The following is a 16,072-nucleotide window of genomic DNA, read 5'->3' as shown; positions in this document are numbered from 1 at the left end:
CATACACAGACACACATAGACACACACACACTCACAGACCCATAACACGCACACAGAGAGACACACACACACACGCACAGACACACACAGAGACACACACACTCACACACACAGACACACACACACTCACAGACACACATAGACACACACACACTCACAGACACACACACACAGACACACACACACTCACAGAGACACACACACTCACTCAAACACTCACACACACACAGAGACACACACACAGAGACACTTACACACACAGACACACGCTATATTCAAAACATCTCCAAATGGCATCACCCGGTCCCAGTGAACAGCACTGATGGCATCCTCCCCATTGAACGGGGCCTTGGCGGCCCTGGGTAAGCCCAGTGGCTAACTCAGGGGCTGGGCTTGGAAAGGTCAGAGAGGACCGGGGAGCAGCAGGGACGGTGGGCAGCCCCTCAGGCGGTCCCAGCTACTCGCCAGCGGGTACAGAACACTGCTGGCGTGTTCCGGAAGACGTCCTAACCGCACTCAGACGCTCAGGCCAGCCCCAGGGCCGCCTGTGACTGGAGCACAGCTGGTGCAGAGCGTCACTGCTTCTGCTCCACCCCACGCCTCTGCCTGCAGCTTAGGTGAGCATCGGGGACCCTGCCTGTCGGCGGCGCGGCGCCTGCCCACTGAGAACGCTCCTCCCGCAGTTCGGGCCAGGAGCTGGCTTTGGCGGCGGGGTAACAGGTTGAGGTTTTAAGTCATGATTTGACATCGGGGAACTCTGTCACTTGTACCCGGAGGCCTCCCCCCGCCCCACAGCTTGCCCCAGGGAAAGTCGTCAAGGCATCACCAAGGGACAGAGGTGCAGGTCCTTGGCTTTCCGGTTCTGGAAGCTCGCTCCACCTTCCTCCCCAACAGCCTCTGGTAAAAGCAGAGGCCGGCAGCAGAGTCCTGGCTAGCCGTCCCGCTAGTGAAAATGTCTGTGTGCGCACAGAGCCCTGCACGGGTGGCTAGAGTGTCTGAAAGGCGGCCACTGTGTCGGAGGAACTGTTACTCAGCTTATGCACCTTCATGAGTTTAAGTATAAACAGCCACGTGTGGCCAGAGGCTGCCACTCTGCACAGCACAGCCTGGACGGCTGTGTCGGCCGCCGATGGACCCGCTACCTCACCTCCCTCCTGCCAGGCCTGCCTGGGCTGCAGACAAATTAATCTTCTCAAAGCGCAGATCTTACCATGTCCGTCTGATGACTCAGCACTGCCTACCGAATTTAAGTCCCTGTTCTTTCTGTTCTTTTTTTAGGAAGCAAAAAACGATGTATTCCAAAATGTGATAGAACTACAGATTAAATAATAATAGCGAGGGACACACGCGCTCTCACGACGAGCCGAGCACTGTCCTACGTGCTATCCACGTTGTTGTCTCACGTTACCCTCACGAAAGGCTCATGACGTGCACAGTACTGTTCTCCCCACGTTACTGTGTGGAAACTGAGGGCTGAGGAGCTTAAAGGGCTTGTCCACGGTCACGCCGTTGGCAACAGCAAAGCCGGCATCTGAGTTCGGGCTCCCCGGCTCTGAAGATGGACCCTTGACCGTGACGTGGCCCTGCCTCTAAGACCGTGGGCTCAGGCTTCCCTCCGAGGGCGCTGCCCGCTCATCTATAACTACGGCCACACGTTCTGTGCAGCGTCTGTCTTACACACGCCACTGCTCTCCGGCAGCGAGATGTCTGGGTTCCCTCAGGGAGAGAGCACAGAACAGCATCCTGTCCTCTCAGAAGGTGTATCTGGCACATCGTGGGGGTGGGGGGAGGGGGCATGATGGGGGACATATTGAGCTTTAGGCTTAGACATCTAAAACATGGCAAAATGGCCCTGGCTGGTGCAGCACAGTGGTCAGAGCATCAGCCTGCACACCAAGGGTCACAGGTTCGCTTCCCAGTCAAGGGCATGTACCTGGGTTGCAGGTTTGATCCCTGGCCCCGGTCAGGGCACATGGGGGAGGCAACAAATTTATATGTCTCTCTTACTTCGATGTTTCTCTCTCTCTCTCTCTCTCTCTCTCTCTCTCTCTCTCTCTCTCTCCCCCTCCTCCCTCCCTCCCTCTCTTGTACTAATATCTTCGGGTGGGTGAGGATTAACAAACAAAAAATGGTAAAAATGTTTAAGGCAGGTGGGATGCAAACGGATGAGCAATGGGAGGTGGTATTTGGATTAGCAAAGGCTCTTAAATCTAGAACTCGCATCCTACCCCTCACCGCGGGGCTGGAGGCTGTGCAGCCAGCAGCCGTACCCATTGAGACGGGCGCGCTGGGCCTGGAGGCGATCCCAGCTCCCGCTGCTGCGACATGAACCCCTTCATTGCTCAGCACAGCAGGGGTCCTGGCGAGGGGCTGAGGAGCCGAGGACGCAGAGGGCACTGGGGGCACCGATTATCTTCCGACTGGTGCTCCCCTCCCACACCTCCCCTTGCTGAGACAAGCAACCAGAAACACGTGGATGGGAGAGTTCGTCTACAAACTGGAGTCAACTATACACGTGGACAGACTACCCACTTCCACTGACCCTTGAGGAGTGAGGGATTAGAGGCACTGACATCCCGGGCAGTCGAAAATCCACATATAACTTAGGACCCCCCAAAACCTTAACCGCAGCCATCCCTCGGCACGGATGAGTACTGAGAATAGCATATTCCAGGGCTCAGTGAGGGGCCAACGGCGCTGACAGTCCCCACAGGGAGCGGCGGAGGGAATGACGGCGGGAAAGATAGACTATGGCAGCGCAGGGTGAGCGTGATCACACACAGTGGGCTGGTTACACGGCTAGCCTGCTGTGTGACCTCAGGCCAGTTGTTCAACCTCTCTGATCTCAGCTTGTCAGCTATAAAATGAGACTACTTGGTATCTCCCCTTCCTACATACTCCTCTCTATGGTTGAGAAGGTGAAATGCCAGTGAAAAAAAGATGCCAGTCTACTTCTCCACAGCCTGACTCTGTGCTTGGTCATGTGACTCGCTTTAGCCCCTGGCACATTAGCCCATGTGATGCAGACAGAGTCCTGAGAAGAGCTTGTGAGGATGAACCTCGTGCAGACAGCTCAGCCGGCTGTCCAGGATCACCCAGTTCAAAGGTCAATTTTCTCGAGGCCTTTGAAGCATCTCCCGGGCTTCTAAGCATCTGCCACTATCAACACGGAGTTCAAGAGCCGCGTCCCGGATGTTGAGTCTCTGAGACTATTGCTATGAATGACTTTAGACCTCAGAGCCTCATTCCTACCTGAGCCATGCAGGGATCGGCAGGTCAGAAAATACGGACTTTAAGCCAAAGACCTGCTCTCTGAAAGGCAGGGGTGGGGTCACTGGGTTCCAGAACACTCAGCTCAGCTCATTTTAAAACAGCGATAACTCGCGTGCAAGGCAGGGACTGCAAAGGCTGGAAGTCATTTCCCTCGAGGCTGCAGCCAGAAAAACACAGCCAGGATGGAAGGGCCGTTCACGTGGTCCTGGTCAAGCTTGCGATCGCCAGGCGCTGCGTAACAGGTCCACATCGAAGGAGAAACGGGAATCGAGTGGCAGAACCCTGGTGACAGCTGTGCGGAGCCCCGCTCGGTCCGCGTCCGCATGCAGGGACAGGCAGCCTCTGCCCCGAGAATGTGCCCTTAAAAGGAGTCACGGTTCATCTGACAAAGCGGTTGTCAAGAGGGTCCCCAACAGGGGCAACGTGGGACGCCCTCCTGCACCCCCCAAGATGCTTCTCGGGTGCCTAGAAAGTGGCCAACACCATATCACATGACCAGGAAGTGTCTGTTGAACAGAAAAGTGCTGTGATCAAGCCAGGGTTCTCCTGCTGTCACTCAGCTGCACCTACAAGACAGGAGAGCGAGGCCAGCCCAGCCCCGGCGGCCCGCAGCCAGCGCCGGCGAGAGGAACCTCCCACAGACCCACAGCCTGAAGGAGATGTGCTGTGTCACCCCCACTGCAGGTGGAGCGGTTTGTCACACAGCAGAGCCCCCGGTACAACTGCTGTCAGATAACGCCGCGGCCTCTCACGGGGCAGGGGCAGGTGGTGAGCCCAGCAGAGGACACGCCGTCGCCCGTCCCAGGCAGCCGTCCAAGCAGCTTTCCAACAAAGCCCAGGAAGCCTCAAGTTACACACAAAATAAAAGTCAAAAAACGAAAGGGAGAGAGGCAATCTGAACGTTTAGATTGCTTTGCCCTTCCAGAATTCCTTTTCTTTCTTTTTTTTTTTAACAAATTGCCCAGTGTAGAGTCTTTTCTTTTTTTCCCCTCCCGAGAAGTTATTTATTTTTATGGGCTTCTTTCGGGAAATAAAAATCAATTTTGGAATGCAAGTGATACATTTTACTCTCCCAGTAATGAAAGCCAGGAAATTAAAGGCCTCCAGGAACAACCCCTCTGTACTAACATGATGTAGAATGCAGCCCAAATGGTCTGTGTGAGCGTTTTATAAATCGTGACCACCGCTGGCTGATGGCGACTGGAAATCGCTCACAGAGGACACAGAGCCACCGCGAGGAACGGATGGCTTCAGAGGAGGGGTGGGGGCCCCCACAGAAAGGCTCCTACACGCCCTGCTCTGTGAGTCACAACTCTGGGAACTGAACGTCGGGGTGCTCCTGTGTGTGTCCCAGTAACATGTTTGTTCAGTGATTCAACAGATAATTAATGAGCATTTATTATGTGCCTAGGCCTGGTGATATGACAAGAAACACGCCGGGCATAGCCGGGGCCTTCAAAAAGCTCACATGGCCCTGACCGGTTTGGCTCAGTGGATAGAGCGTCAGCCTGCGGAATAAAGGGTCCCGGGTTTGATTCCAGTCAAGGGCATGTACCTTGGTTGCGGGCACATCCCCAGTAGGGGGCATGCAGGAGGCAGCTGATTGATGTTTCTCTCTCATCGATGTTTCTAACTCTCTATCCCTCTCCCTTCCTCTCTGTAAAAAATCAATAAAATATATTTAAAAAAAAAAAAAAAGCTCACATGAAGGGGAAGTGCCCAGACAGTGGGCAAGGTGCGTCCAATCGGGGCCTGGGAGCAGACTCCGAGGTGGAGACAAGAGCGGGGCTCCGGGGACCCCCTTGGGAAGACCTCCTGGGAAGGAAGGAAGGAGGGAAGGAAGGAAGGAAGGAGGGTGACCAGCAGCTCAACAGCAGTGCAGCCCCAAAGGCCTCGGCCCATCCATGCATCAGAGAGCTCTGGGGGGGGTGGCCCCAGACGGGCCCCCAGGTGCAGAGGGGATGGGCTTTGGTTCCCAGCCCCCACAGGAACCCATGACCCCTGGGGTGGGCTCCCCCTGAAGGGGCAACCTTGTAGGATGCAGCTCCCTTTGGCCGCCCTGGAGGACTGAGCTGTGCGCTGGGCAGCCCACGCCCCCTCCGCCTGCGCAGAGGCACCTCAGTCCTGAAAGGCGGGGGGTAGGGGTGGGGGGCAGCACCACTCAGGAGCCCACGTTCTCGCAGCGTCGCCCACACCTCTCTCCACTTCCTCCGTGACAGCCAGGGCCACTGTTCCACGCGGCCCTACGTCACATGACCGAATCCAGTGACTGGTTCCCAGCCTGTGCTCCCCTGACCCGTGGGGGCCACCCTGCCTTCTTGGACTCTGCCCTCCCTGCTCCTGTGACCTCAGCCCTGCCGGCCCCCTTCTTCCTCCCGGAGCACTTTCTCTGCTCCCTCCCGGCTCCTCTTCCTCACTCACTCTGGAGTGGCCCCACCTCCCAGGCCCCACCATGCTGCCTCCCACCCCCTCTCTCACCCGACACCCCAACGCTTCAGCTTCTGCCACTCTATCCAGAACCCCACCTCAGCTCCGTTTGCCGGACCCCCCGCCTACTGGACACAAGTCGCCCATGGAGCCCAACCGTCTCAGACTCAGCCCAGGCAAAACCCTGACTGCACGTCGCACCCACTATCCACACATCTTCCTGAGCACAAATCGCACTTAATCCCTGACTCCTCCGTCCTCCCCCATCCTCCACACCAATTCATTCTCGCCTGTCCATTTGTTGTCGCTTCCTGGATTCGAATGTGCATCTCATCCATCCCACTGACATCCCTTCTCTAGACCAAGTCTTGGTCACTCCCTACCACCTACCACTGACTAACACCCAAGCCCCCAGATGTCCCTGAGCCGTCCCCACAGCTGCACTCTGCGGGCTCAGCACGCCTGGCACCGCGCCTCCACGCCGGGGCCTTCACCACGTGGCTGCTTCTGCCGACAGCCCACCCAGCGAGCCCTCTTTGCCGGCACTTCATCATCTGCACGTGGCAGTGGCTGCTGTGAACACTGAGGTGGGCTCTTGCCCTCCATCCAGTGCAGGGAGACGGGCAAGAAGCACATACACAGGACAAATACCTGTCGCCACGAAACAGTGTTAGACGGGGGAAGGGGACACAGGGCCTGGAAGGGGCTTCTTTGGAAAAGGCTCGGGGGTGGCCCTTCTGAGAAGGAGACGCTGAAGTGGCCAGGACACCGGTACGTGGAGGAAGAGCAAGGGCGAGAGGGAGCCAGGTCACGGGGAGCAGAGACCACATCACACATCACGGCAAGTGGGCAAAGAGAGAGGAGCTGGCGAGAGCGAGCGGCTGGGAGCACCGGCCTGAAGGCTGGGGGGGGGGGGCAGGGGGGGTCCTGCTTTCAAGTGAAGGCTCCCAGAAGCCTCGAGCTCTCCTTTTAGGACGGCCCCTCCCTCCGCTGGGTGAGGAGAGGATTTCAGAGGGCAAACACCCATGAAAGCTGCCTTTCATCTTTCCAAGTACAAGCCAGACAGCGGGCCCAGGGCACACGCCTTTCCCACTGACTCTCAGACCCCAAGCCCCCGCCAACCACCCTCCTGGCGGCCCAGCAGGCAGTGCGGCTGCTGAAGAAGTCTGCAGACAAGACACCCCAAGCGCAGGGGCTGCCGACCCACCGTCCCGTCTAGGGACCCGGTAGCCCGCGAGCCCCAGGAGTGTCTCTGGAGCCGATGGAGGCAGAGACAGTGGCCGGCCCGGTCAGTGAGCCGCCAGGAAGCATGAGGGGGCTGCGGGGAGGGAGGGGGAGCTGTGCGTCTGGGCGGCTAGAAGGAAGCAGGTTCCTCACAGCCAAGTCGCAGGTTCAATCCCTAAACCCTCCGGTTGCCACAGTGGCTGAGGGCCTGGCCTGCAGACTCACACAAGCAGGCCCCGACCAGCTCTCCACCGCCAGCGCGGGGCTGGGCCGGTCAGTGACGCTCCCCGAGCCCGTCCCACCTGGGCCTGGTGCTGGTGCGGGGAGAGCTCAGCACTGCCGCACACCGGGGCCCTTGTGTTCGTGTGTTTTATGTTAACATTTAGAGGGACTTTAATGACTGGGTCGGGGAGCAGCACGGCACACACCCCACAGAACAAGGAGAGGGCAGCAGAGATGCGGGGCGTCCGCTGGCTCCGTGACTGTCCCCCGGGCACCCCACCAGCCCCTCCACAGTTTCCTGCAGTTTGGGTCACTTTGCTTTCTCAGCTCAAAGGCCACTGGGGTTGGGATGTTGTCAAGCTACAGGTGAAGACAGTGGGTTAGACGAAAAGAAATAAAATCAAAGGATCATTGATCCTCAACTGGGGGGCGGGGGAGACAGGCTCTCAGCTCACACTCGCGTCCCTGCAGGATCCATTCTCTAGCGGAAGCAGGCACCTGGGAGGGCCATGGGGGCCGCGGGAGCCCCAATCCAGCCATCCGTGGCTGCCTCCCGCAACTGCCAGGAGGAGGAGGAACCGACAATAGCAGCCAGTTCCCACCACCTCTCTCCCTCCCTCCCACCCTCCCGCACTCCTCGGAGCCCAGCAGGCAGCTGACATAACTCAGGGCACTGACAGCCCGGGAAGCTAGCTGCCTCTCTAGCCTCCAAGCACCAGGTGTCTGAGGCCGTGCGGGAGCAGCCACTTCTGCCCTCATTAAGAGGCCTTGGGTGGCAGAAGGGATGCGAAGGAACTCTCTGGTGTATTGGGCTCCTGGTGAGGCCGGACAAAAGCTCCCAGAGCTGGACCCCAGGCCCCTGCCACTGCAGGCCCTCATCTGCATCTCATTTGCATTGCATACTTAACAGGAGCCCAGCTCTGTCACCCAATTAGGGGGTGGGGGTACGCTGAGGGAGAGGGGGTGTCTGCACAGCAAGCCCACAGCAGCCTCCGCCCTCCAGGAAAACAAGGCCTCAGTCAGACCACAGCGAGGCAGACAGATGGAGAGCACACTATTCCGGGACGGATGGCCAACTAAATAAAGCCGTGGTTACATCATGCACAGAGACGGACAAGAAAACTCCAAGTGTTTCCAAGAGGCCGCGTTGGAACGATGCGGACCAGCTGCAGGCAAGTCCGGTGCTGAGAGTCCAGCTGCGCCCACAGCACATGGAGGAGCCAGGGCGGGTGGTCGGTTCCCACGGAGGGCCTTTCCCTCTCAGGAGGGTTCCCGTTGGGTTTGACTGACACACACACAGCCCCCTTGGAGGGTCAGCACTGCCCTCGTATATGTGGGCACTGGGATCTCCGTATGAGGGCAGACTGGGTTCAAACCCCGGCTCTGGCCCTTCTTGCTGTGTGACCGAGGGCAAGTCACTGCACCTTTCTGAGCTTCAGTTTCCCTCCTGTGTCGAACGGGGGCAAGAGCCACACGGACCTCAGGGGATTAAACGATGGTGCATGTGAAGTGCCTGGCACAATGCCTGGTACCTCTTACAAAATACAAAGCCGTGCGAGGCTGCCTCTAGTTGAGGAAACAAGAAGTGAAGTTGGGCGTTTATAACTTAAAGGAGCTGTCAGAGCTCCCGGAGCCATGAGAATGGGTTCCCACGCACGAAGGCTGCCATGGCAACCCAGTGCTGTCGCTCCGATCCCTTAGCGAGAATTACAAAGCCCTCGGCAGCTGCCTCCGTGCCACCTCGGCCCTCCCACCACAACACCCAGGCCTCCTGCCACTTCCTCAGGCAGGCTGCGCATGCTCCTGCCACAGGGCCTTTGCACGGCTGCTCCTCGGCCTGGAATGCTCTGCCGCCAGGAGCTGCATGCGCCCTCCTCCCGCTCCTTCAGAGTCTCTGCTCCGATGTCCCCGCCTCAGTGCCTTCTTCCCGGCCACACATCTGACTCTGCAAGTCCTGTCCCCGCCCAGCCCTCCTCCTGCTATACTTTCCCCTCAGCACCCGCCATCCCATCCGCTGGGTGTTCTTATTCACCGACTTCACGGTCTGTCTCAGGACAGGGGCCTGCAACCTGCAGCCCGCGGGCCAAATCCGCTGCCCTGTTTCTGCAAATACTAGAAAAGTTTCCTGAGAACACAGTCACACCCGTTCACTGACACTGTCGCCTCTCCTGAGGCAATGCCAGGGACCCCAGGGTGCAAAGTCCGCCTGGGCCTCAGCAGGAAAGCCTTCAGCCTGAGCTGGAATAAACCCGTCTAGTCCTCCACTGATGCCATCTGCCTTTGTCTAGAGCGGCACTGGGCACAGGGCGGGTCTTGGCGTGCTCGTCAATGGTCGGCGACACGAGCTGAGAGCCAGGACCCGTTTCCTGGAAGGAACGAGAACAGGACCACCAGGACCGAGGCCGCAGAGGGAGGCTGAGGGGCGCAGGTCTAGAATGAGGGAGGCGCCCACCCTCCTCCTCTGCCCCCGAAGGCCCTCTTCCGCCTGGCACCGTGCCCATCGGGGGCTGCTCGGGCGGCGGAGGGTTCTCGGCGGGCCTGTGTGGCTGTGCCCTGTGAGGTGGGCCGCCTGGGCAGTGGGATCGGGCCGGAAGCCGCGCTGAGGGCGTGGGCAGCTTCCCGGAGCGGAAAGGCTGGGCCCCAGCCCTGTCTGCGGGCGAGTAAGAGCTGCCGCTGCTGGGCGCCATCTAGGAGGAGCTTCACAGAGCTCATGAGCTCGGCGGGTCGGGGTTACCGGATTCCCTGCCGAGTCCACCTGCCTGCCCGGACCACTGCCCTTCCTGACCTTCTGACCTGACCTTTCAGCGCTCCTGGGCCCTGCTTCTCCCGCCTGTGAGTCCCCACGTCTCCAGGGGAGCACCTTCTATTGGTCAGTGAGCAGCTCCCAGGAGACTGCAGTGACCTTTCCCCATCGCCCCCCCCCAGCTGAGTGCCCTCCTCCCTCCAGATTCCTCAGCTCCGCTGCCCCCGCGCCCACCGCACTCAAGGAGACGGGGGGGCATGGTTAGGGGCAGGGCCCTGGAGTCAGAGAGCCCAGGGTTGGAATCCCAGGTCTGGTCCGCCACCTCACAGCGGTGCGACTTTAACGAGCCGTTCAGCGCCCACACCACTGCCCGCCCCCATGTCCAGCGCCCACCGCCCACCGCCCCCGCGTCCAGCGCCCACCACCGCCCTATGTTCCAGCGCCCCCATGTCCAGCGCCCACCGCCCCCACGTCCAGCACCCCACCGCCCCCGCGTCCAGCGCCCACTGCCCCAGCCCCGCGTCCACGAGCCTCTAAGACGAGCGCCACCAGCACAGGCAGCGGCTCTGCAGCCTGGGAGCGCCGCTCTAACAGCAGGGCCCAGGGAGCCCCCAGGGGTGCACGGAGAGGAAGACCCCCGCACAAGGAAGCACAGCAGACAGGGGGCTAACATCGCCCCACCGGCCCCCAGGAGGGAGGAGGCGGGTCAACGGTGCCCCAGCCCAGAGCACGGGACTCAAGTCCCAGCTCTACCTCTTCCTGGCTGTGCGAGTCACTGAACCTCCCTCTGCCTCAGTTTCCTCATCTGTAACACGGAGCTGACACTAGTAAGCATCTCACAGGGTGTTGCTGGGTTCCATGTGAGGCTGGGAAAGCCTTCTGGGCGCCCTTGATTCCACCAGCGTTGCTAGGGCCTGGCCTCATTATCCTGTAAGTGTTGGCAGCGCAGTAACAAAGGCTCGCCTCCTATCTGTGCCCATCTGCGTCCCCCAGGGAGCCACCTGGGACACCCCCAGCCCACACTGCTCCCTCACAAGGCCTAGCCGGCCCCCTGTCTACCCACCGGCCTCATCACTAGGCTCCAGCCACTCAGCTCTCTGTCCGCTCCTGCAAGGCACATGGCCTCACTGCTCCCTCGGGGCCTCTGCCTGTGCTGTTCCCTCTGCCTGGCATGCTGTTCCCTGGATTTCCAGCAAGCTGGCTCCCGCCTGCTCACCATTCAAGTCGCCACCAAAGGCCCTGGCGATGACCCCCCAGCCGCCCTCAAGCACATCACTGCTTTGTTTTGCTTTCTTTAGGCCTTTATCACGGTCTGTCTGCTTCAGGTCCATTTCCCTCACTAGGAAGCATACAGGGGCCACAGGGCAGGCGCCTGTGCAGCTCGCTCACAAGGGTAAGCAGGAGCCAGGACTCTCACTCCGGCCTGCGTCCTAAGGCCGCTCAAGCCCTGTGAGCACAGCCTCTACTGGCTCAGTTAGAGTCTTGAAGCCAGAACAGGAGGCTGCAGGAGAGAGAGTAAGGAAAGCCTTCTGGGGGCGGAGACCACAGCAAAGCAGGGAAGGGAGGCTCAGACCATTGTACGTGAAGGGCTGAGCCAGGGGCTGTTGCTACCTGAGTCTTATTGCAGGGCACGTGGGTGGGTTCCGCCACGGAGGAAAGGGGGTTCTGGCCCCGGGGTACTGACACCAGAGCTTCATTGGGCTCAGGGGCCAGGGCCTTCTCGGAGGCCGAGGTGGGGCTGGATGGCTCTCCCCCATCGCCTCCTACCCATCCCCGAAACTGTGGCAGCCCCACCCCCTTACGGGAACAGGGCCTGGGAAAGCCACCACCTGGTAGACCAGACACACTCCCCTGTCCCCCTGCCAGTCCGCAGCAAGGAGTTTTATGGCGTTTTAGGGTGCGTACAGATCGCCTGGGAGGTGGTTGAAATGGGGATTCTGACTGTGCAGGGCTGGATGGAACCAGACATCTGCATCTCTAACCAGCTCCGGCGACGCTGCTGCTGCTGGTCCCCGAGCGCTCGCAGCAGCCAGGGCCAGCCTATTGGGAAGCGTGAACCTCCCCCAGAACTCTGCAGCCCGGCCACACAGTGGGGAACGGAATAGGAAGGCGAGGAAGTCAGACCTAGAGGCGGGTGGGCTCAGCCGGGCAAGGAACAGAGAGGGGATGCTGTGACGAGGGCGGCAGAAAGCCATCAGATGGCAGACACCGAGGGTCAGCGAGCAGGCCCCACTCGGGGGTGGAGGCCACGCAAGACACACGCTATGACGGCAAGAACCCGAAAGCACCAGGCAGAACCTGGGCCCGGCTCTGCCCAAGCTGGGGAGCACCCCCAGTCCGCAGTCACCCACACCTGTCGCTGGGATCAGCCACTTGTTTCACTGCTCTGGTTGGTGGAACGTTTAGGTAAGAGTTTTTCCTACTTAGAATTTTCCTGTTTTTCCCCACCCAGCACCTCCCAGTCCCACTTCCCCACCCCTCCCTGCAATCCAGGGTTTGCAGCCTTCCACTCCCTGCTTCCCTCCCTGACAAAAATACAAACATAACTCCACACATAGAAAGCATCTGTCGCAGCTGCTTATTTCTTCGAAATGAGATCAAGCTAAATATATTTTTATGCAATGCAGGCCTCTCACTCAGTGCATCAGAGATGGCCCTCCATGTCATGGGTTGGCAGTGTTTCCAGGGAAGGCCACAGAGTAATACGTTAGGCTTTGCAGACCATGCAGCCTATCATGAAAGCAGCCAGAGGCAACATGGAAATGAATGGGTGTGGCTGTGTGCCAATAAAACTTTATTTTATAAAAACAAGCAGTGGGCCATATCTGGCCCATAGGCCATAGTTTGCCAGCCCCTGCTCCAGGGCATTAGCTGTAGTTCTGATGCTTTGGTGTTTCGTTTGGTTTTTAATTAGTTAGAGCTTTATTATTTAAGCTTTTAAATAATAAAAGTGTCATATGAAGTATACTATACATACTAGTATAACAAGCATCCAATCATAATGACACAGTTTGATACATTTTCACAAAGTGCGTACATCTGCGGGACCAGTTCCCACAGGCAGACCAGCTCCGTAGAGTCACACACACCCATTTTAATTCATGGTTTTCAGCACCTGTGTCACAGGAGCCCACAGAATGGATACACCGTAACTGGGCAACTCCAACTCTTTGCCACTGGGAACTGCACGCCAATAAACACACTTGTTCTGGACTTTATTTCCCTGTGTGCTGGGGTTTTATTCCAACAGGACAGATTTCCCAAGGGTAATATGTACGTATTTTGACAAGTACTGCTGGACCACCTCCTTCCAGGCAGTGGCCCGCGCAGCCCTGCAGGCCTGGCCGCCCCCCTTCACGCGGTTCGGCGGGGACTTTGAGGAGCAACACGCAGCAGGTCCCAGGGCTTGGGGCCTTGGGCGGTGGCCGGGCTTGGGCTTGATCATTCTTATTCGTCTTTAACACTCAGGGAAGAAGAGAAGAAACGTGGAGTACAAAGACCTCAGCTCCCTCCATCAACCCCGTCTCCTTCAGTGTCCAGGACACCGACCGACCACTTCACAGGCCAAAGGCCGTGAAGGAAGGGCAGGCGGGGGTGTGGTCCGGCCCCGGGGGTGTGCAGACCTCTCCTACAACACGCTGAACGCGACGGTCAGCGTGCCCTAGATGCAGCTATGACTTCACTCGCTTCCTCATGACAAAGCCACGGCAGAGAAACAAGTTTGTTTCAGGGAATTTTCTCTCCAATGAGGACACAACGTAGTGTTTTCAATAAACCGATTTCACTGCACTGCAATTTCTTTTTAAAAAAAGAAACCTAACCACCATCAAGCATGAGGTACTCTAAGGAATCCTGGGTACCATGGGCCCTGGTCCCCCGAGCTTGTGAGTGTGGGGGCCGGGGTGCATGCCTGCCACACAGGGCGTGCTGTTGGGATGGTGTCCGTGGCTTGTCCCGGAGCCCCAGTGGCCGCTGTGACGGCAGAAAAGAGGATGAGCTTGATCGGGGCGAGGCCGTACCCATCTCACAAAACGCAGCCACCGCGCATGGATGTGTGCACGTCACTCTATTACGTTTTATCTCAAAAGTAAAAGCAAAACAAGTTCTGAGTTCTAGTTGATGCTGCAGTGTTCAGGGGGCGACCCACTGCCTTTACCTTACTTCAGAAGGTATCAAAGACGAGATGATTGGTGGGGGGAGAGCGAGATGCAGGGACACTGATTAGGCAAGTGCAGCGAATGTGGTGGCAGAAGCCCAGGGCGGACAAGTGGGTGTTCCTGGTGAGATTCTTTCAACGCTGCTGTCTGTTGCACATTTTTTATGCTAAAAGGTGGGGGTGGGGGGTACTAACCAGCAATGTCTAAGGGAGGGGCTGGGTCCTGTGCCCGCTCTGTGACGTGTGGCCTGGAGAAGCCCCTCCTCTCCCTGGCCTCAGGGCCCTGGGAGCCACTTTACTCCCCTCCGCCACGCCCCCCTTGTGGTCCACAAGGTCTGAGCAACTCTTGGAAGAGAGCCTTCCGGGAGGGCCGCTTCCAAGGCAGGACTGCCCCCTGGTGGCCAGCAGCCTAACTTATGAACATGTTCTGACCCATTGACACTCCGCTGAGGAATTTTGAGATATTAACACATGAGGAGTTATCACCATGACAGTCCCCTTTTCTCCCCTCTTCTCTTTCCCTTTAGAGCAGAGAGCCAGCTTGCAGGGGTGGGGGTGGGGGGGGGGAAGCAGGCAACAAGCTGAAAGCCTTCAGCCCCCTTGGCTCTGCCCCAAACGCAGGCTTCCAACAGGAAACCACGCGGAAGATGGGGGATTTGTGGACACAGTGACCTGGAAAAAACTCAAAGGCAGTGAATTTTAACCTGAAAAGGAGGCGACTCCCCATGGCTGAGAGAGAGAGAGAGAGAGAGAGAGGGAGAGAGAGAGGTCTCCAGGGTCCCAGGGAATTGGCAGATTGAATGAGCCCAGATTGTGAGGCTCATCCAGGCAGACCTCCCCGTCCGTGCTGAACCCAAGGGTCCAGAATCCGCTGGGCAAACCCTGGAACCTAAGTTAATACTGTTGCATGAACAGGGGGGGCTGGGAGCTCGGGGTAGAGGTTCCGGAGGAGCCGCCACCCAGGAGGGAGGCAGGGAAGCCGGCTGGGCGCTAACAGCTCCCCTCCCCCGCCGCTGTGGTTCCCACGCTCTGCGACAGGGCAGGTCTGTGGGCCATGGAGCCAGACTGCCTGGGCTCAAACCTGAGACCCACACTCACTGTGTGAGTCCTGGGAAGTTAGCTGGCTCTGTGCCTCCGTTTCCTCAGGTGTCAAGGGGGGAATATGAACACCTATGATAGGAGTGTTAAGATGATTAGCAAGTTGACCTACGTAAAGTACCTGGCATGTAATAAGTACTCAATAAACACAGCTGGCATTATTTTTCCTATTTGCCCTGACACGCTTTGCCCATTCCTGATAACCCCCACGCCTCTCGCAGACTCAGCCCGGCCATGCCTGCTCCGGACAACTTCTGGTGCCCTCTGGGGCTCCCAGGGGACCGCAGTGTGGCCACATTTCGACTTAATGATCTGCACTTGTCTGCCCTCGAGGCTGTGAGCTCCCTGAAGGAAGAGGCTACATCTCACTGCCATTAGGTCCAACCTGGTACCCAGGCCCTTCTGGAATGGATGGAGGAATATAATGGATGGATGGATGGTGGATGGATATGGATGGATGGATGGATGGATGGATGGATATGAATGGATGGATGGATTAATATAATGGATGGATGGATGGATGGATGGATGGATTGATGAATATGAATGGATGGATGGATGGATGGATTAATATGAATGGATGGATGGATGGATGGATATGAATGGATGGATGGATGGATGGATGGATGAATATGAATGGATGGATGGATGGATGGATGGATATGAATGGATGGATGGATGGATGGATGGATTAATATAATGGATGCATGGATGGATGGATGGATGGATGGATGGATGGGTGAATATGAATGGATGGATGGATGGATGAATATGAATGGATGGATGGGTGGATATGAATGGATGGATTGATGAATATAAGTGGATGGATGGATGGATGAATATGAGTGGATGGATGGATGGATGGATGGATGAATATGAATGGTGAATGAATATGAGTGGATGGATGGATATGAATGGATGGATGGATG

The 16,072-nt window shown here is 57.9% G+C and overlaps 1 protein-coding gene across 1 annotated transcript in view; it reads right to left on the bottom strand.

Annotated features, from left to right (window-relative positions):
* Positions 1 to 11,220, bottom strand: part of PRKCB (protein kinase C beta) — a 100,771-nt gene extending 89,551 nt beyond the window's left edge. The window contains exon 1 of the mRNA XM_023751479.1: positions 11,106 to 11,220. Within this exon, the coding sequence (XP_023607247.1) occupies positions 11,106 to 11,220 (115 nt within the window). The remainder of the gene's footprint in view (positions 1 to 11,105) is intronic.
* Between the last annotated feature and the right edge of the window lie 4,852 nt (positions 11,221 to 16,072).

The sequence above is a fragment of the Myotis lucifugus genome, unplaced genomic scaffold (genome assembly GCF_000147115.1).
Source record: "Myotis lucifugus unplaced genomic scaffold, Myoluc2.0 scaffold_22, whole genome shotgun sequence".
Lineage (NCBI taxonomy): Eukaryota > Metazoa > Chordata > Mammalia > Chiroptera > Vespertilionidae > Myotis > Myotis lucifugus.
Note: the sequence above shows the minus strand (reverse complement) of the source record. Positions and strands in the feature narration are given on the sequence as shown.